This window comes from Lissotriton vulgaris, chromosome 5, assembly GCF_964263255.1.
Source record: "Lissotriton vulgaris chromosome 5, aLisVul1.2, whole genome shotgun sequence".
Taxonomy (NCBI): Eukaryota; Metazoa; Chordata; class Amphibia; order Caudata; family Salamandridae; genus Lissotriton; species Lissotriton vulgaris.
Genome location: NC_141693.1, coordinates 1,645,692,971 through 1,645,720,034, shown reverse-complemented (window position 1 = coordinate 1,645,720,034; position 27,064 = coordinate 1,645,692,971). Strand labels below are relative to the sequence as shown.

The window sequence follows — 27,064 nt, the reverse complement described above, 5'->3', positions numbered from 1 at the left end:
CTCATCCACCACCACCACATCCGTGTGTGTGTGGCTGTGTGTGTGCAAATGTAATAGGTCTCACATTTGCGAGAGATTAAGCTATTGGCATTGTAAATGACAATGCCATTTATTTATCTGTTTTCAAAACCAACACATAAATAAAAAAGTAGTCATTTACAATGCCAATAGCTCTAACTTTTGGAAAGGCGAGACCGTTGCATTGTAAATGCTTGTGCTACAGTATAGTGTCAGTTAGTCGAAATACTGACACTATATTGAAATCACTACTTTAATTCTTTGGATGTAAAATGATGTTGTACACCAACAATTTTCAGCTGATCATCCTGCTTGAAAGGAACAATATCCTTCCAGTCCGGAAAAAAGTGGTTATCAGCCACCCAGCCGAGCAGAGGCAATAACTTTCTTATCAAAGCCTGATGGGACTGTGCTCTATTGCGGGCTGCTTTCCTGCTCCGTAGAAGAAAATTAAATAATTGGGGGTTCCCCTGGATCAAGATTTCTCCATAACGGCCCAGATAAATGCGGTTTCCAGTTCATGTTTTCATGTCCTCCACATCACCAGAAAAGTCCTACAGTTTAATAAAAAATATACTGATGCTCAGTAATGACTTTGTGTATACTATCGCATCCAGCGTGCGTAACAACCTAAGGGGTGCAAAATATCCTATTTATCTGTTATGTTTATTCTTCAGCACAGTTACCTTTTGAAAGTTCAGAGCCTACTTAAATGTTCCAACACAGCAGAGAGCAGGACACAAGCCACAGCACCAGTTGCGGCAGCCACTGCCAATCATGCCATCATTTCCGCCCCCAGAGGCGAATTATTAACCTGCTCCGGGCTCCTGCTGTGCGGGACACACTGAGCACGAGAGAGGCAGGAGGGCAGGACCACAGCGCCAGCACCAATGGCCCCAGCAGCCGCTAACCACACCAGTATTTCCGTGCCAGCAGGCGAATTATAAACCTGCTCGGGCTCTCACTGAGAGGGATACACCAAGCACGAGAGAGGCAGAGGCAAGGACCACAAGCCCCAGCATCAGTTGCAGCAGCCGCCGCCGCCAACCAAGCCAGCATGTCCGCACACGGAGGCGCGTTATTAAACTGCTCGGCTGGACGAGGTTGGGCTGTGCCACCCCCTTGGTCTCAAGTCTAGAACCACGGTAAGAAAATTATGCTTCATTCATTGCTAAGCAGTTCCACATTACTGTAGTATCACCTATACAAATGGGAAAACTGAAGCGAACCTCTAAATCTGTGGGCAAGAATCATAGCTTTACTAGAAAAAGTGATCCCATAACTAATTATCTAAATACTGCGATGGAGCTAATTGATAATGAAATTGTAAATGCAGAGGAGCACTTAGCGGACACTAAGACAGCCTTAAATGTAGTTATGAAAGATACCATGTCTGATATAGTAGCCTTGGAGCCTGGATAAAATAACAATAACTCTACTAAGGGTACTACACCGATTCGGCAGAATACAAAAAGAACGCAATGTGTTTCGACCTCTCCACTGGAGGGATCAGTCTTATCAAATAATACAGATTTGATATCTCCCCCGGCCAGGAAGAGCAAACACCTCAAAACACGACAACAAATGAACCTATTAAACAGACACCTAAAAAAAAAAAACACTATGGGGAACAGAGAGAGTCTTAACTTCTAACCATTCAAAATATATGGAAACTTTATTCAAAAAACTTCAGAGCAAGATTTACACTATCGAAAGGAGATTAATGTCCGAGATAAATACGATTAAAAGCAATGTTGTCCAGATTGTAAAACTCATTGCGGATTTATTACCACCTGTTAAAATCTTCAGTGCAACCGATCCTAAGGTAACAACCAGCGGCTCGGTTATCAGACATTGCCAACATGTAGCCACTAATGTTACCATATTAGATCCAGCAGCCACTTGCCAAGTGAGAGAGAAGACAGTTACGCACAAATGGCCCTCCGTTTCATCTATTAAGGACAAGGTCAAAACATCAACTAATAATAATAATCATACATGTACCACTATTTCCATTCCAAATAGAAACTAACAGGAGTCTCTACCTTTACCTTCCCAGGCAACTCCATATACAATCGCTTTGAAATATGTGCCACAGTTAACAGATATGGCAAAAGATACATGGGGGGGACCTGAAGAACAAGGTTGTTTACTAAGAACAGCAATTGTAGCTGTAACTCCATTTTTCAGAACATTATTATGGCAAGAAGAGTAAAGTGGGTTTGGAACTCTAGTAAACGTTGTCAAGGGGATTGTGTTGTCGTCACGTTTCGCTCACCGGAGATGGTAAAAGCACTAATCAGCGAACTCTATCATAGATGTATACTGCCCCTGAATCATCAAGTTGACAATATCATCACAGCCCCATTGGGGTATTTTTACAAACCTGGCACAGAGCACATGACCTATTCTGATGACGGGCCTAAACTAGCTGATCGACATCCTCCCCTCCCTTTGATAAATCGATTCTTCCACCTCAGAAGATGTAGCGACCTTGATTGACGACAAAAGGACACAGAGCACGCAACTGTTGATCAAGGCAAGAACGACGACAGAAAGCCTACACAAGCCCAAATCAATCAAGAACCCAAATTAAATAAGTTGTTACCATAAACAAACCCGATTGTCGCTACATGGAATATAGCCTGCATAAAAAACAAGATGAATGACGGCTTGAATCTATTAAGAACTGTTGAATAATCTTGTTACAAGAAACCTGGCACACTGACGCCTTCCATATTGATGGATTCTCTATGGTTGCTACCTCCAGCAACCCCTTCTCGGAAGGAAAAATCCAAAGGAGGACTTGCCACCTTGGTTTCAGTTACATCCTATGAGCCCCATGAGACCTTAGGGCAGAGGTCTTCAAACTTTTGGATGCCGAGACCCCCCTGTCAACATTTTGAGGCATAAGCACCCACTCCTGACAAAAATGTCTAAACCTGTAGGCAGGGCTACTGGAACTATGAGGCAGGTGAGGGCTAAATTATGCGACAGACTTGACTAAATTGTGTGGTAAGAAAATGTAAATTAGGTTATGAGATGCCGCATATCTTGGGGTAGCATGGCTTCATTATTTTGACAATTTTTTACACACAGTAACACAGAGGAAATATTTCACCCCATCAGTACCAGTTTATAACCCAAATACAGCAATTGACATAAGAAAGATTTCTTGTCAACCTTTGTGAAGGGCCTTCCACTCCGCAGGAATACGGGCTGCCACATTAGAAGCTCACCTGGCCCTGGCAGGAAGAAGCAGGGGTCCCTTAAAACCCTGGCGGTTTCGTGCAGATAAGCAGTTTACTCATGCAGCTTTCCTCTCACCCCCTTCCATCCCTCACTCCTCTCAGAAACCCCGAATCCTGCAGACTTTGCAGGCCATTTTCTTTCACCCCTTTTTACAACTTCTTAACTCTCCCCATTCAACCTCTCACTTCACCTTTAATCACCTCTTGCCATTTTGTCTTGTCACTGCCCTCATCTCTAACAGTCTCTCACATTTATATCATGACCTGTCTGGCCCCGTCACCTCCTGTGCCCCTCAGCACTTCTCATTCACCGCATCTCTCCATTCAAATGTTTGTCTATTTGCATCTTACACCTCTCCAGTCCCCCCATTCATCTTTCATATGTACTCTTTGTTCTAACAGAAGCACTCACCTTTGGCTCTCACTCACTTCTTGTGTGTCCACACTTTCTTTGGCACTTCACATTTCTCCTCATCCCTGCCCCCTTCGATCGAATTCTCTCACTCCCTTGCGGTCCTCTCTCATCTCTCCTCACCAACCATACGGGTTGGACACATATGCTCCTCTTGGCCTGTGGCACTCTGCTTATTGCTCCCTAATTCAAGAAGGCATGAATTGTCTGTCTCGCTGTTTTGGTGCAGGCCGCGCAGTTATGGAAATTGCACCTTCCTTTGCTCCACCAAGAATCTATTATCCTTTAAGAAGATATAAAAACTTCTCTATGCTCTTTAGGTTACCCCATTTGGCTGGTTCTACTTCTCCTTCTCCTTCTCCTTCCGTGTGTTTCTCATTTGCCTTCAGGCAGCAGATGGTTATTAGCCCCATGACATCTTTTGGTAACAGTAGCGCACTACAAATGAAAATAATAATAATAATAATAGGCAGAATCAGGGAGCCACTACACCAGAACTTCGGAAGGAGCTAACACTCCCAGCCAGGGCTGGCCCCATCACTGGTCACACAAGGTGCGAGTCTTTTTTGGTGCCCCACCCCCGTTTCCTCCATCTCCATAAATTCCCTCACTACCACACACCAACAATGCACCTCCTCACTCTATAGCACCTTTCTGACAAACATTTCATTTTTTTTATAGGGCTACTCATAGTTTACTCACTCACTTCTGGGATCTGCATGGTACATATTCTTTGTAGCCGGCACATTAGCCCTCTGCACTGTGTGGGTGACAAGAGTGCCCATGTGAGGGCACGGTGAGCGATGCAACAGTGTGAGAGTTGGGTAAGAGGAGTGACTGCAGGATGAGGGAGGTGGCCGTAGGAATTTGGGTGCGGATGTAAGTTCAGAAAGGGATGAATGAATGTATGATTAGTGATGGGCTTGTTTGAGTGAGTTGCAGATTGAGCAGTGAGTGGGGACAGTCACATGGTGCAGGGTGAGTGGTGTGCTTGTGTGAGTGCAGGGAATAAGGTATAGTGTGAACAGCGCAAGTGCATTGTGAGTGCACAGTGATCACTGTGAGTGCAGGGTAAAAGGGTGAATGGTGCGAGTGCATGGTTTTCAGTGTGAGTGAAGGGGGAGTGTGAAAGTGAAGGGTGAGAATGAGAAGTGAGTTCTCTGAATGCAGGGTGCCTTCCCAGACACTTGAAGTAACTCAGCATATTATTGACGGCGGCATAGGGTTTAAGAAACAAGTTAAACTATTGCCATTATGGCATTAATCGGGGATCGAGGGTGGAGGAAATAAATAATATGCTGATCCTGCAACACACTTCCAGTCCTATGGTTAGAGTTGCCTGCTCATTATTTTGATGGCCCAGTCAGTACAAAAATAAGCAGTCACCTAAAGCTGTAATTTCAGCACTTATCTGTGCGTACATGGAACAGATAATATAAATAGAAAGCACTTTTAATTGTGTTCTAGGGCTGCCTCAATGATCCATCTTCTATTATTGATCACATATTGGATTTCAGAAACTGGACATGGGCAAATTGTAAAGCTTGATCGGAAAAAAAGCCCTTCTAGTGACCTCCACCCGCTTTTTTTTACTATTACACTCAATAGGATGCCCCGGGAGAGGGACTGTTTAGCAGCGGAAAACAAAACGCAAAGTAAGAATGGTATTAGTATTAAATGGTCAGGTGTTAATCCAACCTCCGTCCTAGATAAAATAGTGCATGAAAGACAATAGGACTGATATCTATATGAAGGGAGACTACTAATTTACATATTATTAGGGCATTTTGCAGTATCACCATTGCATTTTCAGGAGGACTTAAAACCAAAAACAAAAAGATTGTATCCCATAGTGTTAGTTGGTTTGATGTTCAACATGTACAGAAGTCAACCAGGCCTTAAAAATTGCCCTAAAGGTTAAACCAAGAGATGGCGAATGGATAAAAGTCTTAAGGAAGTCATAAAAACAGACTCTAAATAGAAGGAGACAAGAAATGCAAGAACAAGCAGGGAAAAAAAAAATAGTACAAGCGGCTGTTGCACGGGATGCTATACTATTTTGGAAAACACTTAACCATTACTATTCTAAAAATCAGTTTGCAGCGAAAATTGAGACCCTGAGACAGCCTTCAGACTAGCTAAAACATTTTGGACTGATTTTTAATCCAAATAATAAAACTGTACCACTGTTTATAACCATAGATTCCCCTAAGTTGACTTCTATCACTTTAGAGGAGGTAAAAGCTGCCCTAGTAAGATGTGTAAATGGGAAGGCGCCAGGTCCTGACAGGGTACCTATAGACATTTTCAAAACAGACTTTGTTTTTTGGGCCCCAATTAGATTAATCTGCAATGCTTCAGTGGGCGGCCTTTTTCCTGTAAAATGGACAGAAAGTGTAATTGTACCAATTTTTAAAAAGGGAGATAGAGGTGATGCAAAATGTTAATGCCCTATATCCCTTCTTTCGAGTTTGTTGGATTGCGCGGTCTTTGGGCCTCTGGTCCCCGACATCTTGTCAGCGGCGTCCCAGCCCTCGGCAAACTCGCACCACTGCATGCTTCCACTTGTCTTCGGCGCTTTCTCTACATGCTCGCCAGTGCCCCGGGCTGTGCGCATTGGAGAAGTGGTGCCCCCGCCCCAGACCACTAGGGCACCACCCCAGATGGCCCGCGTCATGCGCCACCACAGCAGTCCAGGCAGAGCGCAGGCAAGGCACAGGCACCAGCGAGGAGGGCCCTGCTAGCCCAGACGTTGGGCCCCAGAAATGACGGAGGATGCCGGGTCCGCTCCTCCAGGTCCCAGCAAGCAAATGTGAGGCTCCTCAGTCTGCACCACGCTCCAGCCAAGCACCAGTGGGCATCCCTGGGCCACAGGCAGTCACAGATGGCAAGTCAAAGTGAAGTTAGCGCTCCTCCCCTGCTCCCTGAGCACTTCAGGTCATCCAAGGGGTGGGCCACAGGAAGGATGGAGCCAGGGGCGCCCCCCCCGTGGGCCCCGAAAGGAGCCAAAGGCCTCGATATTGTGCCCGGAATGCGTCCGCCAACGCAACTCACAGGTCTTCGTGCTGGTGCAGGCCTGATTCAGAGGGGGTACACGCGTTGGTAGAGGCGCCTCTGGGGCCGGATTAGTGTGCCGGATTGTCGGGTAGGGGTCACGGGTGCCAGAGCTCTACAGAAGAGCAGCCATTTCTCCTCGCGGCTTAGAAACCCCTATGTCCCTTTTTGATTCAACCTCAAAACTGATGGTTAGAATCCTCCTGGAGAGATTGGAAATTTGGGCAAACAATAACAAAACTCTTACAGATTCCCAGTATGGATTCAGAAGAGAGATGGGGACTATTAGGCAGTGTCTCAATCTACATTTAATAATAAGTAAATACACACTCGGGCCATCTGCACCTATGTTTTGTAGACCAAAAAAGTGCTTTTGATCTAGTTAATCATGCAAAATTACAGCAGACCTTGGTAATAATAGGTGCCTCTAGTGAAATAATCATTTATTTACCTCAATTATATAAACTATTAACAGCAAGAGTTCGATAAGGCCCAAAGGAGAGTGCACTCCAGGGTTTAGAGTCACGCTTGAGATCAGACAAGGTTGTGTCCTTGCCCCGCTTATATTCTCCCTTTATATTAAAGGGTGTTGATGAATGTCTGCAAAAGCTGAATGCCGATGCTCCTAGGGTTGGCAACCATGTGACCCCGACATTGTTGTATGCAGATGACACAGTTTTGCTGTCTGAACAATGATTTGTGGGGAAAGGAAACCTCAGACCCTAACACACCATGTCAATAGGCTGGCCATTGCAGAAACACATTCATTATCGTACCCGGGCCTGATATCTACATCTAAGGGCCACTGGGGAGCACACATTGATTCCTGCAAATTAAATTTTTACGGTTAATGGAGGCTTTTTAGATTCTCCCCCAAAAAAATGGGGAACAAGCCAATCAGGGAAATTTTGACTCTTTATAGGAGCAAGTGCCTTTCAGGAACTTGTTATGGTGTAGCGTTACGGGGAACAGCTAATCATGCTGTGCTCCAGATCCAAGCAATTCCTAATTCAACTCCCTCATACATAGTACACAAAGAGCTAGCAGCCCCTTATATAGACGATTATATCGGTGTAACAGCTCTTACTGTCTGGTATGGGATTTGAGGTAAAGATGGTACTAAATTTACTCAAAATTACTAAAAAAAAAAATCCCATTGGTGACAGATCAACAAGTGCACTGAGAATATCTATTTTAATGACCCGACACAAATCCTTGGTTATAGTAAAAAAAGCTGAAAACTGGCCTCATAGAATCAAGAGAACTGTACAATGTATGCAAAGTCAAAACAGATGACTAAGGCTTACTGCGAAGGGCCAATTGCATTAGGTACACAGCCACATTTACCCCAGGTAATGTACTTGATGCAGGATGGAATTATACCTCCATCTCATCTTGGCCCAGTCACAAATAGAGACCATTAAACAATTGGGACAAGCATATTCTCCACCAACAACACTACTTGTGAAACTCAACCTCCCCCACAGATCAATGCTCTAGTCCAATGGCCCAGATTAGTACTACCCTGAGCAAAACTATTTTTACTCACTCCACAACAACTATCCTTCCTCAGGACCCTCTTAGAAAACTTCCTGGTCTACAATAGTAAATCCAACCTTAATACAGGTCTTTAAATCCACAAATTCTTACCTGTACCCTCTTCTCTTACCTTTAACTTCTCCCCCTGTACAGACAAATAACTTTTTTTCAAAACATTTTTTTTATTGCAGATTCACAGGAAGCCACCAGCAAATTCAAGTTGCGTTAAAGAACTGTAAATACAGACTCATGCACAATTGTGAGCATCTAATGAGCATTCCGAGCATCTGCTTTTCTGTTTTAACCCCACCCACCCCCCGATAAACCAACAAACACTTTAATTACCCTCCAACAATACAAAGGCGAGACTAGCAGCAGTGAAATTCTAAAGACCTCCCCCCCATCTCTCCATGTCCGTAGAGTCTGTCACAGTTCGGACCCTCAGATTTCCGGTGCCACGTGGCACTCACCGCTTTTCCCTTGTCGTATCTTATCCATATTAGCGATGTCAAGGATGTCCCCGTGGCCTAACCAACCCCCCACCTAAAGAAACACCCCCCTCAAACCCCCCCCATCCAGCCCGTGGTAGTGTCGCCACTTGGACCAAACTCTCCGGAATTTTTTGGGGCACCCCCTTGCCTTATAGGTAACCCTCTCAGCTGCCATATTCAGATCTAATCCTCTCCTCCACGTCCGACGGTTCCAGTGCCCCCCAATGTTTTGCGATATCCCTTTTTGCTACAACTAACGCAAGGACTAGGAATGTAAGCAGTGGACGAGTCAGGTCTACCTCATTAGTCATGCCTAGCAGTGCCAGCTTGGGGTCCCGTGGGATCGAAACCTCCAGAACCTCCTCCAACTCTTTGAATACCTGTGTCCAGTATGCTTGTATTGTGTCACACGTCCAGATAGTATGATAGAAGTCCCCCTCGCCCTGGTGACATCTAAGACATCGCGGGTCGTCTACCCTCTCCATTTTGCTATGCCGCAGTCTATCATAGTAAGTTCTATGGAGTACGTTAAATTGAATGAGTCTCAGTCTTGATTCGATTGCCACCTCTCGTGCATGCATCAGGACTATTTCCCAATCCAGGTCTTCCATTTCTCCCACCTCTGCCTCCCACGTGCCCCTGAGTTTCGCTAGGTCCCCCAACATATAATTAATTAAAGTTTTATAGGTGAGGGAGACTGCCTTCCCTATTATCTGTTCTTGGAGGAGCCGCCCCTCTAGTGGTGCATATTCTGGGATATCTGTAAGTGTGATGTTCTGGGCTCGCCATGCATGTCGGAGTTGGATGTATTTGAACTGCTGCGTAGCATGAAGACCGAACTCTGATTTGAGTGCCTGAAAAGATTTCAGCTCCCCTTTGGCTATCACATCTCTGATAGTGGAGATGTCGATATCGTCCCACCTTTGGAAGCCTCGCAGCTTGTTAAGCTCCGGCAACCATTGGCAGTGCCACAGCGGTGTCTGCCGCGTGGGTCTCTTATCCCAGCCCATGAGTCTTGTGGCCTTTGTCCAAGTGTTAAGTGTTATAGACGTTGCCGGGAGAAGGTGTGCCCTTTTTGCGCCCCCGAAGAGATAGCACAATAGGTTTTTGGACAACATTTTTGAGCTCTCCAGGGCGTAAGTTGGGTGGTCCGCCGGGGCGTGGAGCCAGTCATTGATTGGTGTCAAGTGTTCTGCCCAATAGTAGGCCTCTAGGTTAGGGAGCGAGATCCCCCCACTGTATTGGTGTCTCTGAAGCTTTCCCCCACAGTCTCTACTGCCCCCAGGGCCCTCTAAGCACTCCTCACCGTCTCGCCCCGTGTTCCGCTGGACCCGTGTGGGGGCGGCTTGTAAGACGGCCTCAGCTCCTCAGCGCCGCATCCGCCGCCATGTTGGTGAAGGGTACCGGACCCGACGGGGCCCCCAAATACTCCACCGGTGCCTCCGTTCAGCCCGAATCTCCACAGGGGCACCTGTATCCGGGCCAGACAGTGGCCCCACTCACTAGCGGGTCTCCTGCAGATCGGGAAAACCTACATCAGCGCCGATCACGGACCGCCGCCTCAGCAGCGGCCATCTTGCCAACATCCGGGTTCCCGGGGGCTCGTCTTCAAGTCGGCGCCGCGGTGCAGTCCGCTGCTGGCTCTTCGGGAAAGTGGTCACCACGGGGTCCGACTGGTCAGGGGCAGCTCCTGCGCCAATTTGGTGTGACTTGGGGCGGTATGTAAGACTGATATTGAGGCAGCTCGCCGGAGCTCCGGAGAGTCACGTCCTAGCCAGTCATGGTGCTGGCCACGCCTCTAGACAAATCACTCTTAACCTTTCTAAACTTCGCTTACCATTTTACCCTGGCTTCCTCTACACAAAAAGGCTGATCACTCATCTGTCCCTGGCTCTCCTATCCAAATTACCTCTGGTCCCAACCCTGTGAAATGGCAGGTACCCTTTAACAACTCCACCATGCTGCACTTTTTCTTCCTATTCTCTCCTCCACACTGCCACAATCTAATTATGAAAGCAACAGTATATTCTGTTTCACCTGCAATTACGAGCCACAATCTATTACATTATCTCAATCAATAAACTTCCACATAACTCTTCACAATTTAAACCATCTGGCAATACTCTTCCCTTTCACCAACACTCAACGTCTAGAACACAAAAGTATACCTGCCAGCTAGCATCTTATCCTGGAATTATTGCGGATACAGATCAATTTTGCCATCCAACTGTTTGTATCATCATAGTGAAAAGCAAGGTATTGTGGAAGCAAGATTTACTGGCTGATAGTGCTGTGAAATCCAATATGCAGGCTTTTGGAAGAAAGTGGACAAATACATGTACGTGGTTCTTCAATGACCACCAGATTCCCAGAGCACCAATATTTAGAAATTTAGTTCCGGGGTGGGGCAGCTATTAACTCAACTTGTGAGCAGTGTGGTCAGGGCACCAAAAATGGCAGCCGCTCTTCCTTGAGCTGCACCACCGTTCTGCACCCATCAGGCATTTCTGATGGGCTGGTAGATACTAGTGGCCTGGGGACCCCGTGGAAGTACCGCTGAAGAATCCGCAGCAGGAAGAGGAGAGATGCGGCGTGGGATAACTCAGGGCAGTGAGGGCCAGATTGGGAGCTTGCACCGGTCCATTCCCGGGCAGCAGGGAGGATCTGGCAGACCGCGCTGACCAAATTTGGGAACCAGTGGGAACTGAGATCTCTTTAAAATGGTCCAGAAACCATCCCGGTGATATGGGGGGGGGGGGGTTGAGATGAAGAGGGTCAACCACTGCTGAGAGAAACTAACTAGCAGGTGTCAGCCCTGGGCTCAGATCGGGAGGCAGCACTTGGAAGGCCCTACCCCCCCAGACTGATCCTGCCGAGAATTGTGTACTGTGCATTACGATGCTGGAGGGGCCCATTGACACGAGGTGCAATCAAGTGTTTTTCCTTGATGCCAGTCTGGCTGGTCCTGTGGCTCCAGAGAGGAGGTTTGCGGTTGTGCGGGACTCCAAGGTTAACTCCCCCACCCCACTTCCCCAGACTGCTGCCGAGACTGGTGTCCCTGGGGTTGCGGTGGCTGTTGGCCCTGGTCAGAGGAATACAGCTAGGGCTGGGAAGGGTGGAGGTGAATAGTGGGGCTGGGGAGTGATCTGGCAGTGAAAGAAGCCCTTGGGGCCAGACATCCCCACCACCAAGAGTGATTAAGATGTGCTAAACCATGGTCACCCACACCAGACACAATGAAAAGTTACAATAGAGGATTTCAGTGCGGGTGAGGGTCTTGCTCACTTCTCACCCCTCTTGCAGACGTTGTTGGAGAGGCCAATTGAGGTCTGAGGACCCTTGCTGCCTAGATCCGGCTACTAGGTGCACACTGGACACAACATGGGAAAACACAAACAACCTGAGGCCCAGACTTTCTAGGGTCACATCGATAAGTACACATGGCCAGCTGGGACTGCTAAAAAAAAAAAAGACTCCTGGGTGGCGGCCATGCCGGCTCCTACTGATCCTTTAGCCCATACTCTGCAAGAGGAAAATTGTTGGGCTAAAAATAGACATCTCTCTGCTTAAGCACAACTGTCAATATGATTGAGTGTTGCAGAGGTAGATAGTCGAATCTTCGCAACAGAAGGCATGATCCACACATTCCAAAATACTATTTCAGGCATTCAAAAAAAACTGTGCATTACCCAGAGTCATGGGTAGAGGACACCGAAGGCCACTGGCAACGGTACCATAGGGCACTGAGGGAAGAGTCCCCATTCAATTCGTAACTACCCCGTTGACCTCATGGGGGCTGAGAGGCGCTGTCTCCATGCTTAGTGGTGGAAAGGGCACATAGGTTCCTGGTGCGGAGACCATCGCTAGGGGCCTCGCTGCACCCTATACTTGCTACTATTTTCAACTTTGCCGACCACAACAATATCCTTAGGACCTTCAGGCTGCAGGTAAATCTGGTGTGGGAATCAGGACACGTGGAGGTCTTCTCTGACTACACGCTCAAAGTTCAACATTAGAGAAGCACCTTTATGTTTTTCAAACAGAAGCTACTTAAATACATGACTATTTACCTGCACGGCTGAAAGTAATACAGCAAATAAGTCTTTTTCGAAACACTGAAAGTGGCTTGGACATGGCTGGAGACTCCATACCAGGCATGCTGGGACTGGCTTGACTTTCGATGCTGCAGGCAGAGCCGGAGATGGGGACAATTACCACACCATTTCTGGAGCACAAGGAGGAGGCGTCATTCTGCCACTGGTGTGGCAGACTCTCTGGGGCCCTGCCGTTCACAGTCATTGGACCCAGATATATTGCATGACAGGGCTTTCCCTTCTTGAGCCGCACTGTCTTCCTCAGCCCCCGGACACACTATGCTCTTGGGCCTACCAAGAAACGATCAATCACCTTGTTACTGAAGCGGAAAGATGAATGGTTGACGACATGCACTTTTTTCCCCTTTTCTTGTCTTTCTTGTTTTTCGTGTATAGTTACTAGGGAAATGGTACAAGGAAACAAAGTTGGGGTTTGGTTGCCCAGTTGATGGCAGTTCCTAGTTTATTCCATGACAGGTACTACATGTTTAAGAGGTATGGCGGAAGAGTATGTGGGGTTTTGGGTATTGTTTTGTTTTCTTGTCACTGCAATACCTCTAGACACAGTTACACGCAGCCAAGACTGACCTTTTACCTGGTTCACCACTTCTCCGTACTTACCGTTACGGTGCACTCAATGACCCAACAGGTTGGCGCTGGCGGGCCCAGTGTGGCTGGTCTGCTGTCCTGAAATGTTAAGTGCATCCTAGACCCCATTAGGAGAGACGCAGTCCTTCTGCGAGACGAGCAATACTTGGCAGACGTGCTTCTTCTGCAGGAGACTTATTTGCTGGACACTGATCCTTCCTCACCTGCATGAGATACTCGTAGGTGTTCCACACTGGCTTTGCAAGATGGGTTGCGTGGACAGCCATTTTAATACATCGCCACTGTCCTGTGTTAGTGGACAGGATTTGTTGTGACAACCTTGGTTGCTATATCGCAATCTCTGGTCTTCACAGGCTTCCCACTGCACTGGCTATCATCAATCTCCCCAGCCCCTCCCCGCCCCACCACTTACACAGAAGTTCTTCTTGCAAACCCTTAGGGCTTTGGTGACAATTCCAGACTGAGCTTTAGGTCCTCACGGGAGACTACAAGGGGGTGGTGGACTGGGACATTGATCGGAACAAAAAGAGAGGCGTACCCGCCGGCCGCCGTCTTCCTTTGCCAATTTTATTGAAGCTATGGCTTTGTAGACACATGGTGCCTTATGCATGTAGGAGTACTGGGTTACACCTTCTACTCATGGGGTCATTATTGGCTGTACTATTTCCTTATACCCACCTCGGAATCCCATACGATGCAAGACAAATATATATATATATGCCGGAGGTCTTTCAGACCTCTCTACCCTGGAATCATGGCTGCACATTGGCTCAGGACACCTGCGGCTCGGCTGGCGCCTAAATGCATAGTGGCTCCTAGAAGCCAGGACCCACATTCACACAACCATACAAAGGTACGTGGACACCAACTCTGGTATGAGCAAATCCCCGGAGACCTTTTGGGTGGCCTTAAAGGCAATCATGTGGGTTGACATCATTGGCCGTGTCTCGGTAGGCATGAGAAATGCAGACTTGAAATGGCTGACATGGAGACTAGAATCCTAAGTCTGCGGCACTTCACGCTGCATCCAGTTCCATTACTGTCCTGAGAGACACCCTGCATCAACAAGATGTATCATGACAACTGTTGATGGATGAGGCTAGAACGACCAGTCTTGCCACACAGTCACATCTATCAATGGAGGGACAAGACCAGTAAGATCCTGCATTGGCTTTGCACCATCTCTACATATTGCGTACATAACTGATGGAAAGGGGGGGGGGGGGTCTGGCATGTGGGGGACACAGCTATGGACCACTGCTTAGTCACCTATTACAGATTGCTGGATGCTCAAACACAAAGGGGCCCCCAAGGCCCTCCAGGACTTTGTGAAAGACCTACCCACGCACTCCCTTACGGACTAGGAAGAGGACTCACTAGAGAAAAAAGTGCCCTTTGAAAAGCTCAGAGAGGCTCTCTCAGCTCCACCTTGGTAAAACCCCGGGGCCTAACGGCCTCTTAGTGGAGTTTTTTAAGGCCTATAGAGGTCTACTTCTAGACCTCTTCAGCAATATTTTAAAACCGGCCTAGGAAAAAGGCATTCTCTCCTCCAAATAGCTGTTATAACCAAGCAGTGACCCCCTACCAGACGAATGTTCACCATAATGCCTTATCACCCGTCTTAATACAGGGATTAAGATCAAGGGTCAACAGGTTACACTTTGTGATTACTACCTTGGTTCACGCTGATCAATCTGGCGTTATGCCTAAAACAGGGCTCGAAAAATCAAAACAAAAGTTAGACCTCGAGGTCTAGTAACTTTAAAAATCTACTAGACCCAACTGTAATGCTCTTCACCTCTGCGAGCAAACGTGGCAAATTAAGAAGGTTTAAAGGCATTTTTATTGCTCATTCACTTTGTGAGCAATAAAGATGCCTTTAAATCTTGCTATCTAGTCACATTTGCTCTGCATTCAGAGACAGAAGTCAAAAGTCAGTTTGTCTTCCTACTTGCCAGAAAGGGCAAGTAGAACCTAAAAATAGCTTGCCCTAATTAAATCTGGCTCACAAATGCGTGCAGATAGCCTCATAGTTACACCTCATGAAGTAGAAATACTTGCACTTTTTTTTTAGGATTGTATCATTTTGAAATGCAACATCATTCGCCTACATCCATTGGCCGGGGAAGAGGCATGAGGAGGAGAAGAAACATGGGAAAGGGTGTGGGACGGGGTCAAACCATAAGAAGGGGAGAGGGAAGCAAAACAATACACACTTTTATATGATAATGTCATTTGATTCTGTCTTCTTCCACATCTATTAACACATTGTCAGCCTGGGTGTTGAATGTGAGGCATAGAGCACACAGGTATATTGTACAAGCAAGTTAAAACAAGCATTTACAATGCAATGGTCTCGGCATTGTTAAAGTTAGAGCTATTGGCATTGCTCATGGCATTATTTTTTTTTAAAAACATAAATAAATGGCATTGTCATTTACAATGCCAATAGCTTAATCTCTTGCAAATGCGAGACCTATTGCATTTGCACCCACACACAGAGCCACACACACAAAGCCACCCACACACACACATACAGAGCCACACACACAAAGCCACCCACACACACAGCCAGAGAGCGAGACTCTAATGTTCACTTCAGTCGTTGTTGAAGGGAAAAGCTTTTCCGAATCATGAATTGGAATGGTTTAGTGGAATTGCATTAGTATATTACAGAAAGTGTTTTACCGGCCACACACCTTCATGTTTACCTTATCTGAGGGGTTGTGGCCATTAATAACAATACTGTTAATATTATTAACAATAGTAATGGTGGTAATCACAATTATATTAACAGTAAAAATATTCCCTCGGAGCCCGCGCAGGGCCTGTGCGTCAGGGCTGCTCTTCGAGGCGGCGTGTCTAAGACCAAAGCCTGTGTGCAGGTCGCTGGGATCTGGATGGACAGCCCCTGCTAATGTGCTTGAAGGGGTCACCGGCTTGGCAGGGTCATGGGACTGGCAGCTTCTATTGTGAATCATTTGGTATTTTTTCTAGAGCGCATTGTGCCACGCTTTTGCCGTTTCTAGGCTCTGTCAATAGAGTGTGCGATTGTTCAATAGAAGACGCGCCGTCGGGGCATCTGTTGAGTTAATAGAAGTGAGGGTGGGGCGGGAGGGGAGTGGGGGCAGTCGCTCTTCAATTCCTTAACTGGAAATGTCTTTTTGCTTCATGCTGTTGAAGGAGAAACCAGGAAGTGCTGCGAACAGCTGTACGTTAAGAGAACAGGACGCCGTGAAAAGATTTACTTTTAAGGCTGCAGACGGTTCAGCGAGTCCTTCCACTTTACCTCTGTACACTGGTCCCAATGAAGGTCGATGTGCCCTAGATTACAGTCTTGTGCAGGCAGCCAGGATTTGTTTGTGTTGTTGCAGATAACGTGCATCATGTGTGCTAATTGTTACATTTGGCCGCAACAGAGGTGGTGTGTGCTGGAGTACAATCCCTTTAATCATTTTACGGTGAGACCTGCACTTTATAGAACAGATATAGGGCCCTGGGTCTTTTTGGACACTGTTTATTCCAGCGCATTGACGCATGAAGCACAGTTCTAAAAGCTATGTCTAATTTCTTTTTCACAATTAAATTTTGCCCCTTTGCTTATCTGTAATACAAAATGACAGTGACTATTATTAGCGGGTTGTGGATGAATAAATAAAATGACATTTTATCGATCACCTACTTGAAACCATTTGTACCCAAGAGAAACCAAAAACCTTAAAGTAATAAAACTGCAGATTTTGAAGCAGCCGCCGCCGTGTGGCACTAGGTTTATTTATTGCGCTGCGGTCGTTACAAAAAATACAAAGAAACCCAGACTGGGAACCCAAACCCGCCCTGGCAAGCGTTGTCAGAGCCGCCCCCGTGGGAGAACAGGGAGGAGACTGCGAGCGAGCGGCGGGCCTGCGGTGGTGACAGAGCGGGCAGCTGATGCTTTACGAGGCTGGGCGGGAGAGGCGGTTGCGGGGTTCTGGGCGCGGGCTGCGGGGACCTTGCGGGCCGACGGCGGGGACTTGGGTGCCGCTGCAGGAGCCTTCGGGGGGACTGGGAGCGAGCTGCCGCTGGCTTCAGAGGGAACCGGGACCGAGCTGGCACAGACTTCCGACTCTTCACCGGGGAGCGGGCCCAAGCCCTTGGTGGACTCCGGGAGCGAGCAGCGGGGGGACAATTCTTTATTCAGTACAGGCCCAACTCTGAGCCGAAGCAAAGACTCACGTTGTCAGAAGGACTGAGAGGCCGCGACAGTGTCCCTCCGAGCCCGCCCCCCCCACAGTAATCCACGTTACCCGGGGGGCGCGACCCCACTCTCCTCTCCTCCTTCCTCCTCAAACTGGGCCTTCTGTGTAGAACTTTCTCAATGGGCCTCAGCAGTTCGGACTGGCAGCTCAGCTCCTCCCGGGTTTCCGGTCCAGGCTACAACTGTTAGGAAGGTCTCCGGCGGCCGCAGGGCACACATACCCCACGCCCCTGAGAATATTTTTACTCCGGGTGCACGTTCACCACCTCACCTTCCGGGTCTCCTCTGGCACTAAGCCACACACACACACAGCTGATGTGACTTCACGTCGACTCAGAATGTACGCTCACCAGTCACTACTTCTTGCGGTCTCAGTTGGCCCCTAGACATGCACACCACACTCAAGAGACTAACTTTCATCCTGTGCACACGATGATCGGCCAATCACCTCCACAGTCCCAGGTTGCACCAAAGCACGCAAGATGCTTCACTGAGACTTACTCCAACTCCAGTGCCCCGATATCCAGGAGCTCTTCACCATCGCCTTCGGGCCGCACCTTGAAACGCTCACTGTGTCCGAGCCTCACTTCTCCTCCGGTACACTTGATGACCAGGCGCTCTTCACCAATGCCTTCGATGCACCCCGACAAGTACCCTGCGCATCTGAGACTCACTCCACTTCCGATGCACACGGTCAGGCGCTCCTCACAAATGTTTCCTGTGCACCACAACACGCACCCTGCGCGTCCGAGACTCACTCCACCGCCGATGCACACACCGACCAGGCGCTCCTCACCAGCGCCTGTGATGCACCATTACACGCACTGTACGCATCAGTCTCAATCCAGCTTTGGTGCGCACGCTCACCAGGCGCTCTTCACCAGCGTCTGCGGTGCACCACGACACGCACCAAACGCGTCTGAGTCTCACTTCTTTGAGTGTCCAAGATCACAGGGCACACCTTCAGAGGGTCTCAAGCTGCCACAACACACGCCCACCGTGTCGCTTTATGTTCCTGTGTTTCCAAACAGGGAGCCAGCTCACCTCGGGCAATTGGGGTTACAAGACACAGCACAAAGGACAGTCTCCGTCAAGCAGGGGGACCCAGCGCCTCCAAGCACAGTCCCAACAGCCTTTCCTTGGTTAGAACAGCAAACTGCAGACCAGCTCCAGATCACTAAGCAAGGATTGGTCTTTCCCCAGCAGTCTCTTCAGTTGCTCCTTCCTTAGCAAAGGTTCCTCTTGACCACAAAATGGGTCCAAGCCTTTTCAGTTTCAATCCATTTCTGTTTCATTCCAACGTTCAGGGGTTTCAGCTCTCATAGTTATACCCCTTAATGTCTGAAGTTTGTTGTGCTTAGGGGTCCCTGACCCCTCCCTAAATCAGTTCTGGGTTTCTCCCTCCCAGTGTCACCTTTCTACCTTTGATACTCGGGGTCTGGATCCTTAATCACTCAGCAGGCAACGGGTCAATTATTTTACAGCGCCAGGCCTCTTAACCTCCCAGGGCTTCTCCTCGCCTACTCTCCAGATGCAGGTCACCCTGGTGCCGTCTCAACCCCTCCCTTGGGTCAAAACCCCCCCAGCTCCTCTCACCTCTCAGATCCAGACAGTCAATCCACTTTCAACAGAGACACGCAGAAATACTTAATGCACAAAACTCTGCCACTTTCTAAAAGAGTGGTTTCTGAACACACAGTGACAAAACCACTTTCATAGAAAGATGTGTTATGACACTGAGTTATATATAGGCTATATTAACCTATATTATTAGAGTCTTTTCAGCTAATGCTCTACATTCTTTATTGATCTACTCTAGCAACTGACTAATTTATCTGCAAGTGACATTATGCCCACTCACAAGGAGCACTCCCGGACATAAAGCAGTTCCCTCAGAGCCATAGACTAGTATTTATTTTTTTAATATCGGCAGCTCCCACAAAAATGTTTCATAAAATCGATGTCAATATAAAACAAGCGCTAACAAAGTCAGAAAGCTGGTGGCAAAGCCCAGACAGACTGGATTTGACAATGTTTGTTTTAACTTCTCACTACATTTTTTATCCAGTGCAATATGATGTTAGACCCTTTCACAGGGCTGAATTAGCACTTGTGGCAGTGATGGATTAACTTTTCTGGGCTTTAGGTCAGAGAGGGTGCGCTGCCTTGATCTGTTCCACTATTCCGCTGCGTTTGACTCCCATCATTACACGGCTCACTGCATGTGTCAACAATAACTAAAATGATATGCTATCCTTTTAGTTTAGCAGATGTCTATTTTATAATTTGACTTATAAAAAAAAAGTTGATAGAACTTTTTGAATTGTCAATTCCAATTCCAATGTGTGCATCAGCCACAAATCTGTACATTGTGACAATGTAACATCTTATTTCTCTTCTCCCTCCACCCTACCAATGCTGTGGTTGGTCCTACCCTCTCTGTGGAATTCTTCCTCAGCCTCCATCCGAGTTAATCTCACAGGGTACCCCAGTAGAGGTCACAGATGGCTGGGTCTGCCTCCTCCTGCAGCATTACTGCCTCTCTGTGGAAAGCTTTGATAAGAACTGGACCTCTGCTAACCCTCTTTCGTTCACAGATTGCTTGAACAAAAGTAGGATGGGCAGTGCCCACTCCGAATATATCTCAAAGGATGCTCAGAACTCTGTTAATTTTAAGAGGCTGTGTTTGTGAGTTAAATGTTGTAGCAGTTAAAATCAACTTGTTCTGCAGCTGGCTATTCTCAGAGTCCCTACCTGAAACATTATTTTGAATTTTTAAATGTCAGTAAGTGCAATAACACAACGGAAACAACTGAAATCTGCAATAAACAACATGTTCAACAGCTCGTGTCATAGCCACCAATGAGCCAGCACTGGTGTATAACATTTTAGGACCCTATTGTAATTTTCCCGATTCATGCCCTTATATAGGCATCAATCACATATCCTTATATAGGCATAATAATCATAACCATATTTAGACATAACTCATGCAGTCCAAATACGGCAGGGCTACTTCCACTAGTACCGAAAATCTACAACGATTTCTTGGAAAACTGCTTCAGCAGCTAGGGACTTCCCCTTGCTGGAATACTGACTTGTCCAAGAACTCATGGAGTATTCAAAGAACTGAGACTCTTTGATGACATATTATGTCCACTTTTACGTCAAACTCGTTACCTTCAAGGTATAAATATGCCCACACTTGCCATAGCAAAACACACAGTGGTTTGGAGCAGTTGGACTATCTACTTGCCAGACGCACCCTGCTACTGCAAGTGCTGAAGGAAGCCGACCCTCCAGCAGACGCACTGAGAGAGACGCTGTCTTTTCTCCTGCTGAGAAATCCAGCTCCAGTGTTTGCAAGCAACCCTTGGGGGTTGTTGGGAAATCGAGTCCTGAGATTGACCTTCATTCTAAACGAAGGTACGGAGCTGATTAGACCCTAAGAGAAATCTTGGAGAGATTCTTGGCAAAGAATACTAAATTTATGCTACACCTCACTTACTTCTTCCCTCGTACTAAGCTTAGGTTAGGTACACCGGAGTAGGCGTATTTTAGAAGCAACAGTGGAGTACTTTTTAGCCTTTGTTATTTATGTATGTATTTATCTATGGTCTAGGAACCATACAATGCTCTTACAGTATTATTTTATTCTATTCTTTTTACTGTATGCATTATATTTTGCAACCAGTTTTACGATTGTAGCAGTTAATTTCTTATGCTTGAGAAAGAAGACTGTTCAATAAATATTTTTATTGAAAACGCCCGTCTATCTATTTCTTTGCACCTCTGGTGAAACGAAGCATGCACGATTGACTGAGTAAAATATCTATTGTTTCCACGACACTGAAGACCAGTTTTATCTTGGGTAAACAAAGTTGTCAGAAACTAAATCCCTTCTTGTGAACTCGAGAAAGTTTCTAGTGACCTCTGAGCTAGCTGGCACTCACAATTGAGTCGAATATATCAATAGCGACCTAGTAGATACAAGTCCTACGTCACATCTATAGGATATATTATTCCAATGCGCAGAGCCTATTGGGATATAGGAACTACACTACAGCACTACGTTGACACAGGGAGCAACACTCACACATATAGGGGGAGGGGGGGGGGGAATGAAAGGGAAGCATCTGGAATCACATGCACTCTCCTGGGGCCCGTCACAAAAAAGATAAAGTTCCTGAAAACGGAGCACTGGTGGAAGAATAGCAAGCGCAATTCAGAGAGGTGGTAAATGGGCTATAATCCATTGGAAGGACAAAGACAAGCTGGACGAGCTAAAACAAATGAAGGAAAACAAATGTGAGTGACAAAACACAAAGCCAATGGTAGCCAACAGGCGGACTACATTTGTAGATCAGCTTTCAAAACGTCCCTAATCTGTCTTTGCAAACAGACAGTTGCAATGTCTGGTATGTTTCGACCTAAAAAGACCTGGACAGGTTAACACACAATCCATGTGGAAACACATAGCTCAAGTATGTTGAATAAATGCAGCATTAAGTAGGTTCTCTCACCTCATAACATATCACAACCTACTAAGTAACATTTTGTTACCAAGTTCTCTCAGAGCACATAACCCTGTTAACACTAGATAGGAGTGTCCTCTACCTGAAATCCCAGTGTAAAATGGTGCAAAACCTGAGCACCGTCACTCCAGCTGCTTTAAAAAAATACAACTCAGGAGAGGCAAAAAGAATGCAAATCCTACTCAAAGACTTGTTCTTACCCCAAAATACAGCTGTGGTTCATAGCATCAACCTATAATCTAGAAGATAGTCCAAATACCAACCATATCCCCAGATGAAAGTGATGAGAACTCTGGTAATAATGTGTTGAAATGAATTAAAATGTACACTAAGAATTAAAAAAAAAAACTGCCCTGATGCATAATTTGAAGAATCTGATAGCCAGAATATGTACAATTAAAAATATTCAGAACCTTCGAGAAGCCATACATACCATCAGCAAATGTAAACCCCCTTTTACTTTTGATGTAGGAATAGACTGTCAGTCATGTCACATGGATTCATTCAGTAAACTTTACTTACAAAAACGTGAAAATATTATGTTGACGCATAAGACTTATCTGTTTTATATGCATTTTTATTTTGTGTTTAATGTTAAAAATGAAGCGGCAATTGGTATATTTCCATGTTTATTTAACCTATGAATGTCTTATGTTTAAATGTCCAATTAATTTGAGATATTTACAGTACAATGGTCATCTGAAATAATTTGCATTATAGAACAGCTTCACTGCTAGTTATTTAAACGCCATTAGGAAATCTTTTGCCATTTTGTTATACTCCCCTTCCTGTTAGCCTGCACGGCTATTGACCTAGCATGCATTATTGACAGTAGTGAGAATCGTCTAGAAGAAAAATCTATTTCTGCATTTTCGATATTTAGAAATCAATAGACAGGAAAATATATATTTTTCTGTCTGTAACATCTGTAAAAATCAGTAAAGACAAAACTGGGAGACAAATAGGTTTCATCTTAGTAAAATCAAAACTTGCGCTCGCCACCATAATCGCTATTCCATGTAGAAAAATATAGAAATCCTATAAAAGCCTTTGGACTAATAATTTACTTAAAGTATGTCAAACATCCAAAATCTTCGTAAACATACACCCTACTTCTCGTACACTTTATAAGAAACAATTTCCTCTCTTGTCGGCTACGAAACCATAACAATGTAGATCAGAACCTGCGTTAGATTAGTAGCAACAACTCAACAAAAACATGTAAATCCGGAAATCCAAACGAACAAGCGCAAGTGTTGAGGACAGCAGTATTATCTAGTAAGTATAATGTAGTACATAAAGAAGTTCTTGAGTCAGGAATATATTCAAGTTGCTTTATTCAAGAGGAGTTGTAGGTCCAGATGATAAGATGGTAATATAAGAAACCCCACCAGGAGTGACCCCCTGTCACTCACCCTGCCTGCCACCAACTGCCAGTCAACCACAGGCCAAGCCCCCAACATTCTACCATGTCACCAATGATTCTGACGGTGACATCATGTGAGGCACAGGGAAATCCCAGCCAGGGGAAAAGAGACAAGATCACATACAACATATAACTGTTCAGTGCAACATACATTTCAACCAAATAAAAATTCGTTCCGTCTCCTTCCTATATTATCCCGGAAAACAGTTGCATTAGGATACAAGCAATATCACAGAATAAACATGTTAACTTCAGAACGTATATAATGAATCAACATCGAGTGCCTTTGTATTTTACTGGGCATTTTTTCCATCACACAAAATTAAATTGTAATAGTTCTGGCACCTCCTGGTTTGCCAAGAATATTTTATGCTGTCTCAATTTAACTGTGGCAGGTTGATTACTACGTTCACAATTGTTGCTGTATTGAAAACTTCATTCCTACTTATCAATGTTATGGACATCACGCCGGTGTTATCGCCAATTTTGAATTTAAAACTCAACATTTTTCTATCACTGTTCAAAACAGATATGCTAAGTAGCCTCGAGTGACTTAGCACCTCGGAACCCGAGCGACTTGGCACCTCGGAACCCGAGCTCCATCACAGACTGCTGTCTCATCGTTCCCATGTCCTAGTCACTAAGCAAGGCCCGGCCTAAGCATCCCGGGCTCGTAGTCACTCGGGGTTTGGGACAGGTAGAAATCTCGAAGAGGACGAAGCTGTGAATACTTGCACACTACCGCGTCAGATAAAACCTCCAGCCTTCTTACCTGTTCTGGCCCCTCCATCGTCATCTTGTACTCCCCGGGAGGAGCCATCTTGAACACAGAACAGCCGATTTCCGGCAGAATCATAGAGCATGCGTAAGGATATTGTAGAGCGTCTCCTTTAATTTGCGATGGCTTCCGGTGAGAGGTGACAGCGCCGTATACATTTGGAAGGCAACATAAATCGCACAAACCACGCATGCCCGGCCCAGCTCAAACACAATGGGTAAATGATGAAAACAAAAGAAAGACCAAAGTTACGAAACGCCTGCCTAAGGTACGTAACAGCGGCGGCCATCTTTGAAGTGGGAGCATTTTTTTTATATCAGACTAACATCAGTATCACTCACTCGTCGTATGAGACGGCAAGTAAGACATTTTAACGTGAATTTAGCAATGGATTGAATATAAGGAAAGCGTTTTTTAGTTTTAAGGTGTTTTACGTTTATCATAATTTGCTGAAATATGTAAACATTTATTTTTTTACTCCATTGGTATTTTACATTACTGTTGATTGGAGTAATCGCAATGTGTTCAGTCCTGTCAAGTATCACGCATCCAGTGTGACACTTACGCATTTCAGTGCAGTGTTCCGCATCACCACACTGAAACGCATTGTCATGCATGTTGCCGACTGTCCAGCTCGAGCCACCGCCGGCGCTTGTGAAGGGCTCTGTAGCTCCGAGAGACTTGCTGCCAGTGCCAGCAGCTGCTGGGTTCTAATTCGTGAATAGTTAATCACCATGCTCTGGTCGCTGAGTGAGAGCGATATGCTACAATGTAACATTCGTGCCTGGCTCCAGGCTGCAATTATTCCTGCCGCGCCGCGCAGCGTAGTTTGACACAAACTGCTGCCAATAATTAGGGGGGGAGGGGGGAGCCGCACTCTCAACAGCCGATCTTACTGGCTCACAGCCACATATTCCTCAGGGGTGCCCAGGTGATGGTTTTAATCCGGATGTGACAGAATGGAAGTTAGTGAGCACTGATGCAGAAGCGGCGGGGGACTCAAATCTGAGTCAGGGAGTCCTTGCTGTGGCATGCTGCACTGCTCTGTCTTTGTGCGCAGCGTCGCAATTACCTGTGCTGCCAGCCCGGCGGATCCTCGCCAAGAGTCAGTGTCAAGTGACACCATGATGACCCCGAGTATACATTTCACTAGCGGTGGTGCCAGGACACACAGACACTGACAGATATTGACTCATGGCCGAACGCCCGCCGAGCAAGAAAAGAGGCATTGTGATCGCGGGCGGCGGCGCAAACTAAACTGCGGCAAAGCGGGGGACGAGGAGTGTGGCAGTGCTGAGTGTAGTGCTCTCACACACAGGCCGAACCACTGCAGACAGCTCAGTATGGGGAGGCCGATCGGGAAAGTGCATTGTAGAGTGTGGTAGGAGTGTTGACCTCTGACCGTCGTGACCGACCGTTTTGCAGAAGCTGTCAGGAGAGGACTTGGACAGGCTGCCTGAATTCTCCAGGCACCGGCAGCAAACTGAAAATGATTGCCTGGGAGGGGGCGGAAGGCACGAGGCAGCCCTGCTCCAGAGTCAATCGCCGAGGCCAGACACACTGTGCTGCGACTTCCTGGATGAAGATCTGATCACCAAGAACCGAGTTAAGTAATTAAAGTAGTTAACACTTGCCACCCCCACTCGAGTCTCTGTCAGAGTACTAGATTAGTGCCCTTCAATTTCTGGTCCCCTGCAGTACGCTTAAGATCTTCCTAGAGTTTAGTTTTTCCATGCTGAAATTAGTGTATTTTCTGGTGTTTATGTGCTTCCCTCATCTTTATGTTGCTTGCGAGAAAGTGTCACTCATAGTCCCTGAAATGTCACTCATATTTTCACTGAAATTATGCAACTGTCACTCATAGCAATCTGAAACCTTGGCAGCTATGTGTGTTGCTTTCAGTCAATAAAAAGAATGGCTGCATTCCAATTTACAAGACAAGTGCATGATGTACTGCAACAAGAAGGCAGAGTGAAAAATGTACTACCATTCGCACCAAGAATTTTCAATTCTATGTCAGACCGGAGGCTCTGATTATGCATCTCTATTTTTTACAACTTTATTTTTCAGCAGCCAATCACAATAAACTTTGAAAAAAACACTACATATCCCATGATACTCTATTGTCATGTGATCAGCCATAGAGTAGGAAACCTACATAACACCTTTCTTTGCTGCTTCACACCCAGTTAAGTGCACTTCAACTTTATTACCCATTTAGCATTGTTGTGTAATGCCTTTATAGTGTTGTTTAAGGCTGTTCTTTAACACGCGGCCCCCCGTCCGCTTAGCGCTGCTCTATGGGGGCCACGCGGCGCGCCCATGCTGGTGACGGAACCGCTCCGTCACCAGCCGCGGTCGCGCTTTGCTCATGACGCAGCGGTTCCGTCATGGCCCTGCCCACTGAATGGAACGCTCAGCGCAGGTGCGGAATCTGCGCCGCGCAGGCGTGCCGAGCGGGCCGTGACGGAACCGCTCCGTCATCAGCACAGCGCGACCGCGGCTGATGACGGAGCGGTTCTGTCACCAGCAGGGGAGGGGTTAAGGGATTGTTTATGTTTATGCATATGTTGATTTTTTTGCTAAATTTTCTGTGGTGTAGATTCAGCGCAACCCTTCA

General features: G+C 46.4%; 1 protein-coding gene across 1 annotated transcript in view; it reads right to left on the bottom strand.

The window, feature by feature from the left end:
- PSMC5 (proteasome 26S subunit, ATPase 5) overlaps positions 1-24,638 on the bottom strand; it is a 116,650-nt gene extending 92,012 nt beyond the window's left edge. Inside the window, exon 1 of the mRNA XM_086923794.1 lies at positions 24,439-24,638. Coding sequence (XP_086779920.1) covers positions 24,439-24,636 — 198 coding nt within the window. The 5' untranslated portion in view covers positions 24,637-24,638. The remainder of the gene's footprint in view (positions 1-24,438) is intronic.
- Positions 24,639-27,064: the final 2,426 nt, after the last annotated feature.